The sequence below is a fragment of the Bidens hawaiensis genome, unplaced genomic scaffold, assembly GCF_021521415.1.
Source record: "Bidens hawaiensis isolate Kalapana, Puna unplaced genomic scaffold, B.hawaiensis_p1.1 tig00042255_1, whole genome shotgun sequence".
NCBI lineage: Eukaryota > Viridiplantae > Streptophyta > Magnoliopsida > Asterales > Asteraceae > Bidens > Bidens hawaiensis.
This window is the reverse complement of record NW_027497472.1, coordinates 69,265-86,172: the sequence shown is the minus strand read 5'-3', so window position 1 is coordinate 86,172 and position 16,908 is coordinate 69,265. Positions and strand designations below refer to the sequence as shown.

General features: G+C 34.8%; 2 protein-coding genes and 1 non-coding gene across 3 annotated transcripts; 2 read left to right on the top strand and 1 right to left on the bottom strand.

Annotated features, from left to right (window-relative positions):
• The first annotated feature begins 3,120 nt into the window (after positions 1–3,120).
• LOC143593479 (reticulon-like protein B2) lies at positions 3,121–5,641 on the top strand. Its single transcript, XM_077073098.1, has 5 exons — positions 3,121–3,374; positions 4,465–4,645; positions 4,744–4,885; positions 4,986–5,055; positions 5,139–5,641. The coding sequence occupies exons 1-5, from the start codon at positions 3,194–3,196 to the stop codon at positions 5,312–5,314; spliced, it is 750 nt and encodes a 249-aa protein (XP_076929213.1). The 5' UTR covers positions 3,121–3,193; the 3' UTR covers positions 5,315–5,641.
• A 745-nt stretch (positions 5,642–6,386) lies between these two features.
• Positions 6,387–14,009, bottom strand: LOC143593478 (uncharacterized). The gene is made up of 16 exons (XM_077073097.1): positions 13,658–14,009; positions 11,679–11,800; positions 11,514–11,602; positions 11,409–11,444; positions 11,212–11,308; positions 11,093–11,135; positions 10,908–11,005; positions 10,765–10,829; positions 10,187–10,683; positions 9,598–9,655; positions 9,008–9,121; positions 8,363–8,931; positions 7,707–7,845; positions 7,564–7,632; positions 7,363–7,482; positions 6,387–6,734 (listed from the first exon to the last, which is right to left on the bottom strand). Exons 1-16 carry the CDS (start codon positions 13,870–13,872, stop codon positions 6,621–6,623), a joined length of 2,445 nt encoding a protein of 814 aa, XP_076929212.1. The 5' UTR covers positions 13,873–14,009; the 3' UTR covers positions 6,387–6,620.
• A 2,063-nt stretch (positions 14,010–16,072) lies between these two features.
• On the top strand, positions 16,073–16,156 carry TRNAL-CAA (transfer RNA leucine (anticodon CAA)). Its single transcript has one exon. It is a non-coding gene; the product is annotated as a tRNA-Leu (tRNA).
• Positions 16,157–16,908: the final 752 nt, after the last annotated feature.

The following is a 16,908-nucleotide window of genomic DNA, read 5'->3' as shown; positions in this document are numbered from 1 at the left end:
ATTATATTTATTATATTGAGAGATCTTTTATTATCAAAATCTAAACACTCCAAAAGTTCATTGTTCATAATTTCATATTCCCCGTTAAAGCCCATAAAGCCCCAATAATTCCACATTGGGCTAAAATAATAAAAGGCCCAAAAGGCCCAACCCAAATCCATATCACTTTACACATATCACATATTTGGATAGAGGTACGTTGTGCCTACATCCCACCCTCCCCAGACCCTACTTATAGCTTTGCTGTCGGTGGGACTTCACTGGATATGATTGATTGATTAACATATGTGCCATCAAGAAGCCCATTAAACTTTTAGTTTTGATTAGTACAAAAGGACTAGTTTGGGACCGGTAACCAGTTTCCAGCCTGGCCCGATCATACACTTTAAACTTTCGGTTTCAACGGCTCAAAAATTATAGTCGTTGGGATGACCGTTGGAGCCCCTTCTTGATCGTTTATTGACTTTCTTTTTGCACTTTAGCCCCGATGTGTGTTTTGGGTCAATCACAACACTCAAAAGCAAGGAACGCGAAGATTTATATGAGGACGAAATGCTCGATGACTAAGACGATAAGAGACAAAAGAGTATTTCATTCCTTTGGGTGATGAATGGAAGTAAGAGGGCAAGTTTGATGTGGGAAAATTAGTGTCAATTTAATTTTGAGAATTTTTCTTTATAACATGTTATGTTAATGTTTCTTTTTACCTATTCATATGTTTTGGGCTTCTTGCTTCTACATAAAAGGTTCTTCACTTCTTTCCGTTTTAACATATTTCCTTTTATAAAAATGTAATAAAAGGAATTAAAGGTGGTGTGGGAGGCACGTGAAAGAAACATAAAAAAGTTAGGAAAATGTGATTAGGATTGTGGTAGCAACTTTGAGGGGGGCAACTTGTCCTCTTTTACATAATTTCCACTGACTTATGATTTCATTTTATTTTATTATCTTTATTTATTTTTAGTATATTTAAGCTTAAAAGATGATAAAACAAAGAAGCTAGCAAGCTTGATTAAAATAGTAATCTAGGTTAAATTAACTATAACCTTGAAAAATATGGCTCAAGTCATGGCCGGACTAAGATTGTGTTAGGGGACCGAACTTCATTAGAAGTTTGATGAAATTGTGAATTGAGTTTGGTTTAAGACAAGACTTCGAATCAAAAACTTAACAATCCAAATTATCAAAGTTTTTTTTTTAAAAAACTTGTCGGTATTTTGTATTTAAATTAGAATACGATTTGTATTTCGGAAAAATGTTTTCCCTCTTCTTTTAATGGCTTCTAGAAAAGTAGAAAACTATATGGTCGGTTAATATTATATTAGGATTTTTATTTAATTGTATAATAAAATATGTTTAATATTAGAATAGAAGTCAAATAACGTTTTATATCTTCGGGGTGATTGTGGTTGAAATGAATTATTCAATTATATGAAAAAAATTGTTTGTGTTTTAATATAATTATAGCGTCTTTAGAAACAGCAAATAATATTATTTAGTTACGTGTGATTGTCTAGGTTTAGGATTTTCAAAAATTTGTGGCTCACATCTCACTTGAGAAAAGCTTAGCTCGAAAAAAGCTTGAATCTCGCTTGAGAAAAACTTAGCTTGAAAAAAAACTCAAATCTAGACGAGCCTAGATTTGTATCGAGTGGTCTCGAGTTTGTGGGTATATTGAACTACAAATACCTAAATCATAACTTCATGGGCCATTAATAATTGCATAAAATAATACATGTGTCACTTAGTTGTGGAAGCCAGTTGACCCATTGTTTATTGACGTGCTTGCAAGGTCCGTTAATCACTTAATTTCGACACGTATTAATGTATTAAATTGGCTTGTTACTTTGTTTAGAGGGAAAAATACAGCTCTATGTAAATGAACTTAAATGAACCGGACAAGATTTTGTTTATATTTGTCTGTTAAACTTATGTCTGATAAATGAATGGTTCAAGAACAATTTATCGAACATAATATTGTGTATGTGTTCGTTCGTTAAGAAATTGAGCTTGTTTGTGCACATTCAATAATTTGTAAACGGACACTAATGAACGTAATTGGACACTAAAGGACACGTATGAGCAAAGATGAACACAAACGAGCATATTAATTTGAGAATAACAATCATTAAATCAACTCAAAATCACCCAAACATTTGAAAATACACCATGTAATAACCTAAAAACAGCTTCTCATGGTAATCATAAACATCGTCACATCTAAACAATAATATTAAAACTATTAATCGAACATATATATGTAAACGAACCTAACGAACGGATGTAAACAAACATAACTGGACGAACGTAAATGAACACATTACCAAATGTTCACGAACACTATTTAACAAGCGCATCCTCTGTTCGCGTTCGTTGGCTAAGCTTTGTGAACGAAATCATTTGTTCATGTCGTTTATTTGCTAAGCATGTAAGCGTAAATTTATATAAAACAAAACGACAACATAACAAAGTCGAAGGGGGTAACACAAAACTATCCTCGTAGATATCTATTTTTAGTGGCTAACAAACAGAGAATTATCTAGGTATTCCGTACGGGGTGACCTAATGGCATAAGGCCACCACCAGCCAAGGTTGCAAAAGTCGCGAGGCGGACCCTAGGCGGCCGACTGGGGAGTTGGGAGTACTCGGCCTTAGTCGGTGAGTACTCGGCCTTAGTCGGAGAGTACTCGGGGATGGCTCACCGAGAACTCGGCCTAGGCGGGGATTACTCGTTGAGTACTCGGCGCCTAGGCGCGGTTTTTACAACCGCCAGCTGACCCAACCCAAACGTACAGAGCCTTTAAGCGCTTTCAAATTATCTTCAGTTCCGGAGAAAACCCGCCCACCCAAATGACCACTAATAGTAAAACCTAAACACCCTCAGGATCAAACCGAATATCACAAAGATCTCGATCTTCCTTTATGAAGCCATCTATGACCTCTCAAAGTGTTGTAAACATGTATCGAATCTAAACCACTCCGAACCTATTTACAAACCAACGGGTTCGTAAACCACCCAAACCTGAGGCTCGGATAACACACTCTCCTTGTTTATGACTCACCTATCATCTTCAAACTCTCTCACACATTCCTTGCGTTACCAAAACCTCTCGTGTGACGTCACCATCCGTTTCACCTTTCAAAATATCAAAAGCTAACGTTTACAGATAATAATAATAATCAATCAATCAGCATGTCAGATCACGAAGAGCACAAGCCGGAGTCATTAATCGAGAAGATAACGGAGAAACTACACGATTCGTCATCGTCGTCTGACTCGGATGGCGACAGCAAGATCTCCGAGTTGAAATCCAAAGTGTTCCGGCTTTTCGGTAGAGAAAAACCGGTTCATAAGGTCTTCGGCGGTGGTAAACGTATGTTATTACGGTTATTAATTATTATTAGTTAGTTTTCAATAACTTTAACTAGATCTCGATAGTTCGTTATTTAGTTTTGTACGATTTGTGTGCTTATGAGCATCGGTTAGTAGTTTATTGATGCTATTAATACTTAATTCTCACTTATTTTACTTAATTTTGTACGATCTGTGTACGGATGAACATCAGTTAGTAGTATGTATTGAATAACATTCGATTTGGATGCTAATTGATGGATCTAGGTTTTAATTTGTGTAAAATTGCTGTTATTATTATTATTATTATCTGATTTGACTTGTAATTACTTCCGCCGTAAGTTATAGTTCAGGTCTAGTTCGGTAAGTTAGGCTTTGATGCTAATTTATGGATTTATGTCTAATTTGTGAAAAAAACGTGTGTTACTGCTGTTAATAGTTAATTCTCACTAATTTATTACTTCGATCTCGTTAGTTCGATATTAGTTTTTGTACGATTTGTGTATGAATGAGCATCGATTAGTAGTATATTGATTAACATTCTTCGTTAGTTTAGATCTAGGTCTAATTGTGAAAATTGTAACGATTTTAATTTGATTAGACTCGTAGTTTCTTCCTCTGTAAGGAATAGTTTAGGTCTAATTGTGAAAGTTGCTGCGATTATTATTCGATGTGACTCGTAATTTTTTCCACCAGTTTGGTAGGGAAAAACCGGTTCGTAAGCTGTTTGGCGGTGGAAAACGTAAATTCTTTTTTAGTTTTGTACAATTTGTGTACGGATGAGCATCGGTTAGTAATATATTTGAATAACGTTATTCGTTTTGTTAGATTTTGATGCTAGTTAATAGATCTAGGTCTAATTTGTGAAAATCACTGCGATTATTTATGATTTGATTCGACTCGTAATTACTTTCGCCGCAAGGAATAGTTAGGTATAATGTTGATATTAAGAGATTTTGATGCTAATGTATTTATGTAGGTATAATTTGTCAAAATTGACGCGGTTATCATTGATTCGACTTGTAATATCTTCCGTTATAAGGAATTGTGATATTAAGAGTTCATTCGGCTTTGATTATTTGTACTTACATAACTTTTGGTGGTTTGTAAAGCGGCCGATCTGCTTCTCTGGAAGGATAAGAAGTTGTCTGGCGGGATCCTCGGCGGTGTGACGGTGATCTGGTTTCTATTCGAAGTGTTGGAATATCATATGCTAACTCTGGTTTGCCACAGTCTGATCCTTACACTGGCAATACTGTTTTTGTGGTCAAATGCCTCAACCTTCATTCACAAGTGAGTGCTTTTAAATTTCAGCAATCCGAAACTTATTTGATTTTTATAACTTTAATAACTTTTATGTTTATGCATGATCTGATGCTTGTTTATTACAGGTCTCCACCTAAAATTCCAGAAATTTCAATTCCAGAGAAACCCGTTTTGGAAATTGTATCCTCATTAAGGATTGAAATTAACCGTGGTTTGGCTGCTATACGCGATATTGCTTCAGGAAAAGACTTGAAGAAGTTCCTATCTGTAAGCTGCAATCTTTTTACAGTTTTTACAGTCAAAAAATTAGTAAACAGTAGGCTTGCATTTGTTTTTTTTAATGTTTTTAATTATATTTGTTGATCAGGTTATTGCGGGCTTGTGGTTCGTGTCAATCATTAGCAACTGCTACAACTTTTTGACATTGGTCTACATATGTAATATCCCAACACCATCTATTCATATATTTTAATGCTGCTTTGTATGGGGATACAAAACTGATATTTGAATATTAATGCAGTGGTTGTGCTACTCTTCTCGGTACCGGTGGTTTACGACAAATATGAGGATAAGATAGATCCACTTGCGGAGAAAGCATGGATCGAAATCAAGAAACAATACGCGGTCCTCGATGCGAAGGTGTTGTGTAAGATCCCAAGATCCTTGAAAGAATTGAAAGAGAAGAAAAAGCTTTAAAAGAATACAAGATGATGGTATTGGTAGGTGTGTTTTATATTATGGTGTTGGTTTTCGGGTCAGATATGAGTTTGAATGTTTGATGACGCCTTTCGGCCCAGTATAATTTTAATTTTTTTTTTCGTTTGTTTTGTTTTTGTTTTGTTATGGTGATGTTATGTTTTATTATACATGGTGTTACAGTTTTTGTGAATGTGGCACTTTGTTTTGAGAATTGATGAGATGTTAAGTCTTTTGTGGTTAATGTTTACTAGATGTTGGTGCTAGGCGTGTAAACAAACTGTGCTCAAGCTAGTCTATGCTTGAGCTTGGCTTCGCTCGTTTTATTCGTGAAAGTATATACTTGGCTCATTTCGAGATGTATATCTAAACGTTGAGCTCTAGCTCGTCATATAAGCTTGAGCCACTTATTATTTTTGTATGTGATTATGCAAGTCCTTAACAAACAAATCTTGAGTTAGCTTTTAAGTGTATTGGCTAGGTTTCACTAGCCAGAATCCGACATGACCTATATGTTTTTCTAGCTCCTCATATAAGCTCGAGCCACTTGTTATTTTCTAGTTTTTGAATCAAAACCGCTTTTGAAGAACCAGTTCTATATGTTAAGAGTGAACACGCTAAACAACTTAAACCGAAAACGACAAACAAACATCTTTTCTAAACAACTTGGCCGAAAACGACAAACAAGTATCAAAAAAACGTATATTGATTCGTAGTTTCTTAATCTATTTTTCTAATCTAGTTATATGATTCTTTTAGTTTAGAAGTTACATTTATGCAAACCGGTTCCAAACACGAAACAAATCCATACTGACCCAAACTGGTACCTTTTTTTTTTTTGGGTGGGTGAGTTGGGTTCTAAACTGTTGAATTTGTTCCAGCCCCAACCAATTTCGTTGGGGTCTTCTATACTGTTGAATTGGTTCCAACCGAAACCGCTTTCGGGTTTGGAATCGATTTGTGCACCTCTAGGAACAACTGTATCCAATCATACAAGAACTTTATTACATCCATTAGACAAAATGAAGTATCATACAACAACAAAACACGCAAGTGACAAGACCATTCCAAGTACAGTTCACACCTACCTCAACAAAAATCAAACATATTGTTTTTATGTAGAAAACAACACATTTAAACAATGTTACAACACACACAATGACCATTCAAATAGTTTTGCTTCAACATAGCTTTCTCACAAACTTTAGTCCCCTGATGTTGTTCCTGATTGCTGGCTAGAACATGTTTATTGGGTACATGAGATATGGTACTTCATAGGTTGTCTGCTCAGTCAGATGGTGAATATTTAGAGGAAATATGATAATTGCTCCTTCTTCCTTGAACCTCCCTCGCCGTATTGCTCGTTCCATTGCTTCAACTCGTTCATTACCGTTCCCTCGGACGCAAAGCTTGCCGCCACCTATATATCCGAAATATATGTGACCATAATTATATTATTCAAGTATGGGTTTTGATCAAATACGAATTAAATTAACTTGCTAGCTGTACGAATCAAGTAGTGTAATTTTATATACAACATGGTGTATTATAGTGTAGTGTCGATGTATTTACATAATTACACTATTTGTAATTTTGTATATATAATACACTAGACTCTCGCACAGTTATCATGTTAATTTAATTTGTATGTTAACTCCCCCCCCCCTTCTATATACCAAACCCCAAAAACATTTGTGTTTATATAGTTAAATCTTGTTTTATTTAGGGGAGGCTCGGAGGGTGTGCGAGCCACACCATCGGCCGGGGCACAAGCTTTTTTATACATATTACATATATATGTTTTTTGATGTTAAAAAATGTTATTTGCAATTGTTTATGAGATAATTACATGATCAGAATGGATTCTGCTTATAATAAATCGGTCGATGAAAGTTTTATCCATGTACATTAGCGAATAAAAAATTTTCGTTAAGGCCTACGAGCCTTTTTATTTTGGCTCGGCTGAGGTATTTAAATTCTTGGAGACGGCCTTTATTAACTAGTTTTTGATGTTTTCAATTACTATAGCATGATAATAAGAAAATTACCTGATTCTTAGCTTCCCTAAAGTCCTCCATCTTCAATGGCCTGATCGTAATAACCTTCTCTTCCGTATTCACTTCCGGAGACTCGGGCCCTTCACCGCTCTCAGCTAACCGTTTCTTCTCCTAAAAATTTAAAAATACACCATTCGTCAATCACGTGTAAAGAAAAAAGAAAATGGTACTTAAGTAGATTGAAACACTTACAAGATCCTTCAATCTCTCTTGTTGTATCAACTCCCTAACCGGCCGATAAGCAGCCGTGGTACACAAATTCTGTATCGTCGTCCAAGCGTTCAAATTAGTTAAAATGCAAATAAACACTTATTAAACCGTAAACACTAAACTACCTTCAAATCACTTCCTGTATATCCTTCTGTCATCGTAGCAACCTCCCTTAAGTTCAACCCGTCGTCAATATGCTCTTTCGCCAAAAGCGTCCTCAATATCATTTCCCTATTTTCCACCGACGGTAACCCAACCATAATCCTGTTAAAAAACCGAACATCAAATATTCAAATCTCATTTTCTTAATTTCGAGAACATCAAATATTCAAACTGCAGTTTTCGTCCCCGTGGTTTGCTCAAATCTACGGTTTTAGTACCTGTGGTTTCATTTTAACTGCAATTAACCCGAATTCATTAACCCCGTTAAGTCTGGTCGTTAATTCGATCAGTGTACCCTTCACATGAGGGGCAATTTTGTCCTTTTTTCCCAGGTACACCCTAGCCCCTCACGTGAGGGGGGCTTGCGAATTACGACTGAGGTTTATTTGGGGAGAAAAGGGACAAAAATACACCTCACATGAGGGGCACGTTGACGGTTTTAACGACAAGACTTAACGGGGTTAATGAATTTGGGTTTAATTGCAAGTGAAATGAAACCACATGGACGACAATCGCAAATTTGAAACTATTGGACTAAAACCGCAGATTTGGGCAAACCGTGGGGACGAAAACTTTAAAGAATGTAAATTTGACAACTTGTACAATAATAAACGATTACCTTCGTTCAAAGCGTCTAATAATCGCCTCGTCAAGGTCAAAAGGCCGATTAGTTGCAGCCAAAACAAGAATCCTTTCACCCGGTTTAGTCAACAGCCCGTCCCAATGAGTCATGAACTCATTCTTAATCTTCCTCATGGCTTCATGCTCCCCGGCTCTTGACCGTTGACCAAGCATACTATCCACCTCATCAACAAATATTATCGTCGGCGACACCTTCGCTGCAAGAGTGAACAAAGCTCTAACATTCTTCTCGTCTTCACCGAACCACTTTGAAGTAATGGTGGACATCGAAACGTTAATAAAACTCGCTCCTGCCTCGTTGGCGATCGCCTTTGCAAGCATGGTTTTCCCTGTGCCAGGTGGACCGAATAATAATATCCCTCTGCATGGCTTTAACAGACCTCCTATGAACAAGTCAGGTCGTCTTAACGGTAACATTACTAGCTCTTGAAGTGACTCTTTAATGTCGTCTAGTGCGCCGATATCAGAAAATGTCACACCGATCTCGCTTGCGGGTATCACTTCCGGCCTTATGCGTTTTTCAAACTCGTTGTCAGCAGGCACTCCCTAAAATATAAATTTATTAAATTATAAAAATAGAGAATAATAATCAAAGCATATTACTAAAACATGTTAGGATTACGGGAGCTTTTGGTGCTGCGGGGGCCACATTATCGGTATTCTTGGGACCGGAAGCTTCTGCTTCACTAGGACGGGTGCTTTCGGCTTTGGTTTCTGGTTTCGGGACACCAACATCCTACAATAAATGTATAAATGTTGCAATGTTAAGCTTGTGAACGAACCGAACGATCAGTGAACAGTTTGTCAACGAAGTTTGTTTATTTGATAAACGAACATGAACAAAAAAACTTGTACATTTGGCTAAGAGAAGAACACAGGTCTCGTTTGTTTTCGTTAATATATACATATTTATATATTTGATATTTTTGGCTCATTACAACATAATCTAGCTTTATCAACTTTTTAGGCCCAACACATTGTTCTTCATAAAACCTTTTACTAATTTTAGCAAAGTAATGTTTACGTTCGTGAACGGTTCGTTTATACTGTTAACGAACAAACATAAATAAACACAAAAAAGTTTGTTTTCTTAACGAATGAACACAAACACGAAAACTCTTTGTTTGACTATTTGTTCAATAAAAGTTAAACGAACAAATACGAACATGCTCCGTTCGTAAAATATACTACTAGAAGGTGAGTATTATATACCTTTGAGGTGTCCTTAACAGATTTACCTTCCTGGAACAGACTCAATCCATGAGACAAACTGTTTAAATCAAGTTAACACAAATCAACAAAAATATTTAACTTCATACAAAAAAAAAAAAAGAAAGAGTGAATTGCGTTTTTCGTCCCTGTGGTTTGTCTAAAACTGCGGTTTTAGTCAAATAGTTTCAAATTTGCAATTTTTGTTCCCGTGGTTTCATTTCACTTGCATATAAACCCGACCCCACTAACCCCGTTTAGTCTGGTCTTAAACCCATCAGTGTGCCCCTCACATAGGGGGCAGTTTTGTCCTTTTTACCCCAAATACACCCAACCCCTCACGTGAGAGGGCTTGCGATTTAGTGTCGGGGAGAAAAAGGACAAAACTGCCCCTCACGTGAGGGGCACACTGATGGGTTTAACGACCAGACTTAACAGGGTTAGCGGGGTCGGGTTTAATCGCAAGTGAAATGAAACCACAGGGACGAAATCGCAAATTTGAAACTATTGGACTAAAACCGTAGATTTAGACAAACCACAAGTACGAAAAACTCAGTTCAGTAAAAAAAAAACATAAAATAACAAACCGGACCTTGTAGAAGATATAACTAGCTTCCCATTACGATACTCCGGATTCTTAGTATGTGTAAGATGATACGAAATAGCCGATACCACAATCTCCTCAATATACTTGCTAAGATCAATCGTATCTGCCACACAAATAGACGCAAGATCATCACAGTCGAGATCATTAGCCGCAAGCACTTCACTAATATGATTTCTGTTATCTTGAAACTGGATCATCTTCATATCTTCCTCAAGTTGACTTTTCCAACTGACCAAATGATTTTCTTCTTTCGGAGGTTTGATTTCGATGTTGTATGGGAATACGGAAGTAATTCTGTCGTCTAGTTCGCGGTAGTCTTTTTCTTGGTCCACGACTTGTGACCCGATGATCAGAACCGGTCCAGATATCTTTTTTAACATGTTTTGGAATAATGTGTATAGTCTTTGTGATCTGCATAATAGCTTCTCGACGTCTCGAACGTATAATACCATAGGACTGTTCTTGGATATGAAAGTTATAACCTTTTTCAAAAAAAAAATATTTTGGATGTTAAAGAAACAAGCATTTGTGACATAAGGCGGTATAGTAGACTAGTAGTATACCTTGTATAAGGTTTGTATAAAAAGCTTCTCGTCGAAAGCTAAGCTGCTTGTTCGCCTAAGCGGAGCTGAGAATTTTTTTTTTTAAACTTTACAATAAGCATAAATGATTTTTGAAATATTATTAATTTAGATAAGTAACTTACATGGATTTGTTGGACATTTTGTAGCAAGCTCTTCCATATTAGTCGACGAAGACGCGTTTCTCCTAAGATTTGGAGGATTTGAGAACGCTTCGGCCCCCCTACATATAAAAAGTGAAAATTTAAATATTAAACATTGCCAGCCATATCGCAATATTATTATCAACCGAACTGTATGGCATACATACCTTGATCCAAAATCAGAAACACTGCTTTGTCTACGTAACGTTCCTGAAATAATAAAAAGATGATTATAGCATTTCCTTGGCTATGATATAGATGGTGAACAGAACTAAAATTGAGAAACCTTTCGCTTCGTTGTTGGTTTGAAACATAGATAGTGTTGATCCAAGCAACTCGGACATTCGTGCCAAGGTTGTTTCCGAAGTGGACCTCTGAAACGCCTATATAAAAACATGTTCATGAACATAATAAAAAAACATGTTCATGAACATAATAATAATAATCACACAAAAGAGTAATATAGTTAAAATAAATGCTTACGGTTTCTTTAGAGGAAGATCCGTACTTGCTTTGGACCTGACAAGAATCAAGACCGAGAATTAGTAAATTTAAGTAGTAGAAAAGATTATTAATAAGCGGACTCACCTTAAGTGAGAAATCCGTGACATCTAGCAATAACAACTTCGCTTCAAAATAATGAGCCAGAGCTTTGGCAAGCATTTGTTGGTAAGATTCTATGTAAAAGTAACGTAAAATTAGACAATGCCGATATTATTAAATGTTTTAAGTGTGACAAGACGTTTAATTTACCTGCAGGCCCGGATAACAATATAGTTCGACTCGCTGGAGAAAGGGTCCTTGTATGCTTGGCGAAATCGATGTTTTTCAGATAAACAAAGGCCGCACTTGTAAGTAAAACTCTTGTCTGCTTGCTGTTATAATGGTCAACAAAAAAATTAACCATTATAAAACAATAAAAAAGGTAACGCCGACTCACTACATATTTATATATATATATTGATAACAAAAAAAAATCATGGGTTCGCACGGTCTAACGTGAATATAAGATACATATATCTTTGAAAAGTGATATCAACAATATAAGATATACATCTTTAATAGTGGTTACAAAATATAATAGTGAAAATTCTCAAAATAACCATTTTGACCAACTAGTTTTTTAAGAACGTCTATAAGATAAAATTTCCAAAAATATCCACTTGGAAGTGGTCGGACCGCCTCTATTCCAAATGCCATCTTCATAAACTAAAAGCCAATAAAATCTAGCTACCTGTTGTCACAAATTGTTTGGTCTAACCAATCCCTATTTAACCTGACTAAAAAACTTGACGCGTATAATAATAGGTGGATAACAAAGTAGAAATCAAAGTCTATGACCACGACACATTTTTCGTCAGCCGTTGCGGACAATCGGATATCACCATCGATTTTAGGGATTGGTCGGACAGAAAAATTTCGTGACAGGTGGCTAGATTTTATTGGCTTTCAGTTTGTGAGGATGAAGGTTGGAAAAAGGACTGCGTTGACCGTTTTCTTTGATTTTCATAGATATTCTTAAAAGCCAGCCGGTCAAAATGGTTATTTTGTGAATTTTCCCAATAAGATATCGCTCCGCATCTAACGTGAATATAAGATGTTTTTTGGTTTAAGATTACATAATTCTAGATAGAGCAAGCCCTATGGGCAGCTCATCATTGTGATGGTACATAGAATTTATTTTCTTATGTACGTGTACAAAGATTTACTAAAAGAAAAACAACAAAGGCTGGTCCATAGTGTACATATGAAAGAAGACAAACTATCCTTTGAAATGAGTCACCTACTTAAAACAATAAATTATTATTATTATTATTTGATGTGTGTGTGACTAACACTTAGCCATGTGCCCAACATGACCAACATACTAAAAGATTATAATGTGTTGTAAAATATCTATAGATCCCCATAAAAAGTTACTGAAACATTTTTAAAAAAGCACAAAATAGGTGACTTTATAAGCTTATCTTTTTTAGTCTCAATAATATATGACCATGTGTTACGCGTAAATCTAAAAGATAAGGCTCGAATCTGACTCGAGCTTCACAAATAGATAGACATAGACGAAATAGACATTTTTGAGGACACTAATCAGATACTCGAATCTGTTTAGCATATCGTTTATCATAGGCTTACGAAAACAATGACTTTTTTGAGCAAGAAAATCTAAACTTAAGATGCTTGAATCAAAATTCACGAATTAACTATTTCTTGTGTTTTCTATACTAAAATTCAGATACTCAAATCGAATTCGCCTAAATTAAATTACAGGCTTACAAAAATGAATAATTTTAGAAATATTCAAGTCTCAAAAATATATACTAGAATAAGATTTGCATATATTTTTTATACTAATAGTTTTGACGAATAAAACTACATATATACGCAACTACATAAGAATTTTTAAAGTCTATGCTAAATCGCCATACATCCATTCCTTGACGACTAGTAATTCATCCAAATCCAATTCATTTTCTATTTAATTAAATTAAAACGGAAGCACTAAATGTAATTTTTAAACGATTTAATTTTACTTTCCAAAAAAGGATAAAAAGACTAGCAACGCAACTTGCTGTCTAGTTATCTTCTATTTCAGGCTAAACACTAATCAATTTTAATCAAAATCAAAATTACTAATTTTGTTATAAAAGTAGCTCAACTTGCTGTCGGTTTACCTACCAAACAAAACAATAATGAATTGAATTTGAACTAAAATTGAAACAAGTAGATACCTTAAGTAATACGGAAACTCATCAAACGTGATCTTACTATCTTTCCCATCAACAATCATACTAAGCATCTCCCGCTCCATGGTCTGCGGAGTAAGTCCGATTCCGGACGTATCGTCACCGCCCGTCCACCGACTCATCGTCTTCCCCATCCCAAGCCCAACTCCCACTCCCAGTCCCACACTCAAAGCCGACATAAACAAATGCTTGTTCTCCATCTCTCCTTCCAAACTTTCAACAATATCAGATCTAGCTCACAATATTATTATTATTATAGCACACTTGATGATTACACTCGAGCTGATATATATATATATATATATATATCAATAAGTGGAATTAATATTGTAGTATTGAGTTACCGAGAAACGTTACTGTTATCACAATATAGCAAAACACTCCATGGGTGTGTTTTGCTGGAGTGTTTTGCTATATTAATATTATAGTTACAAGTTTATATATATGTATATATAGGTGTGGCTTTTGTTTTGTGCAATATATGTATGGTTTTTGTGGTTGTAAACTTGATCATACAAAGTTGAAATAACGGAAGAAAGGTGTGTTTTCCGTCGTTGTTAGTGGTGGAGACGGTGGTGATGGTGGTTATGAAAGGAATGTAAATAAGAGTGATTTGCCGCTTTATTATTTTGTGAGGGGTGCAATTACCAAGATACATGAAATGTTATGGCGGTTCACGAGCTACTCACGTGACAATCATATATATCAATCCAAATTTTTTTTTTTTTGGTTTTTTTTGAACAAAAATTAAATTTGGATTACTTCTTTCATTATATAGAAACATAGATATTACATCAACATAGCAGGTAGGCGGGCAACAAGCTGCGCCGTCACCCCTTTCTGAATTGCTTCTTTCTAATATTACTTCTTTCATTAATCCAAATATAATATATATATTTATAATTTATTATTGTGAAGAGAAAAATGTATAATGGAATTGATAATTTGGTTGATTTGTATTAAAATTTTCAAGAAAATATTATTTTGATGTGTTTAACCTCTTATAACTTGAATAAGATTATATAATATAATACATATAGTTATGGCATAGGATCTTTATACTATACATTTTGTCTATACAACTCGTATAGAGTTATACGAGCCATATATGACCTTAGTTGTTGAAGATCCATATGATTTGTATAGGGCTATGGCCCGTATATTTCTATACGAGTCATATAAGCATATATAGTCATTATGATGATGATGTATAATCATATATCGTGATTATATATTCATTTCATCATTTGTGTAAGTAAATTCTTGTAAAATAACTATATATATTGCATGACTTTGTGACTGTTAATGTAGATGTTAAGTAAAAGGTTAGTGTGGCTATAAAATATAGATACGTTAATTATATTACTTATATATATTTATGCTACTTGATTCTTACCGTGAGTACGTTAACTTTCGCTTTAAATTTAAAGCTTAAATTAGGTGTCACTCATAAGATAAGTGAAGTATTTTACAATTTAGTGTAACATTTTAAAGTCCATAACAATAATGGAATGCGATAAAAGGATAAATAGGTAAGCCCTGTACACTAGAATTCATTCAATAGAAACTAACCCAACTTCCACTACACATCATCTTTACCTATCTTTTACATACATGTTACATATTTATTCTAGTGATAGAGATGTTTTTTTACTATTATAAAATCCTGATAAATTTACTAATATATAAAAATTATATAAATAACACAAAATAAACGAACAAAATCCAGTTCCATGATACCATGAACCGGGGGACTGGCAGGCACACCAAACGTAGTAAGGGAAAGTGTCAGACCGCCGATATTTGATCCAATTGCTATTAAAGGAAACCACTTTTTTAGTGTTGAATTTACTAACTTACCTTATCTCCTACAAGTTGCATAATAATAATAATATAATAAAAATCATTATATTTCCTAACTGAAATATATAAACTTTGTATCTTAACTTATGTTATTTATATATGTTTTTGGAACCGAGGGATTGAAAACAGTCTGTACATTCTTAAGGACTGAGTTAACGTTTGTCTACAATACATCTTATTTTTTCTAGACATGACCAATAACTTATTAGCTATTCGTAGGATTTACTCAGTGTATGATTGTTGTATTGTTTTTCTATGTATGCGATCTTACCTCGATAAGTGTCATAATCTCATTTAATTATGCGGTGTAAGTAAAACATTCAATAATCATGTAATAATTTTATGACATCAAAATAATCAACATAAAACATTAAGATAGAAATATGGTTGGTTATCATACAATATATTATTTTTGTTATAATATATAACTTTGCACTCTGTTTAAGAGGCACTATGATATATTTCAGTGCAAACAATATTTTAAAATAAAACGTTCATTTTCATATTTTATGATATGTTTGGTAAAGATAAAAAATAGTCAGGATGGCCGAGTGGTCTAAGGCGCCAGACTCAAGTTCTGGTCTTCGAAAGGGGGCGTGGGTTCAAATCCCACTTCTGACATTGTTCAATTATTTTTAGAACATAGAAAGGAAATACATTTTGCACATATAACTTTACAATAATGTTCTACTTAACTTTGCTTAAACAATACATCCACCTTTGCAATTTTGGTAACCTTTTTATAGTAAATTTGATGCAATATTAATTACATTTTTGTATCTTACTTTTAGTTATATTATGACTTGTTATAAGTTTTAACTACATAAGTATCATTCACTCTTACAAGTTACAACATCATGTGATAGATAGTGTACATTTCTTAAAATTGTGTGTAGTTAAACGAATGCATGTCCCATTCCATCTAAAATTTACACATGCATATGTGTGTTTCGACTTTCGTCTTATAATTGGAACGATTAAGCATATTCGGTTTGGTTCTCTGTCTTAACTTCGAAGGTGGATTTGGATTCGGTCCAAGTAATAGCTGAAATACATGACCTCTTAAAAATCAAAGAAAATTATACTCTCTTGTACAACCCGCCCGGCCGAAACTCAACCCTATGCTCTTAAAACTGTGGAGGAAATATATATGACCCGTTTATCCTAAACCAATGCCCCTTGAGAGGCGCAGAGACACGTTTTCCTTTTAGAAAACGCGTTAGAAACACGATCATTAACACTATATTTTGAACCGGGATGTCCGCTCGAGCACCTCTTCCTGCCACCATGAGCCTTGCAAAAATTAGTGCTACTTGTGCACTTTTCCCACACCCTTCAAACTGACACCTCTTACCTCCACCATGGCGGACACA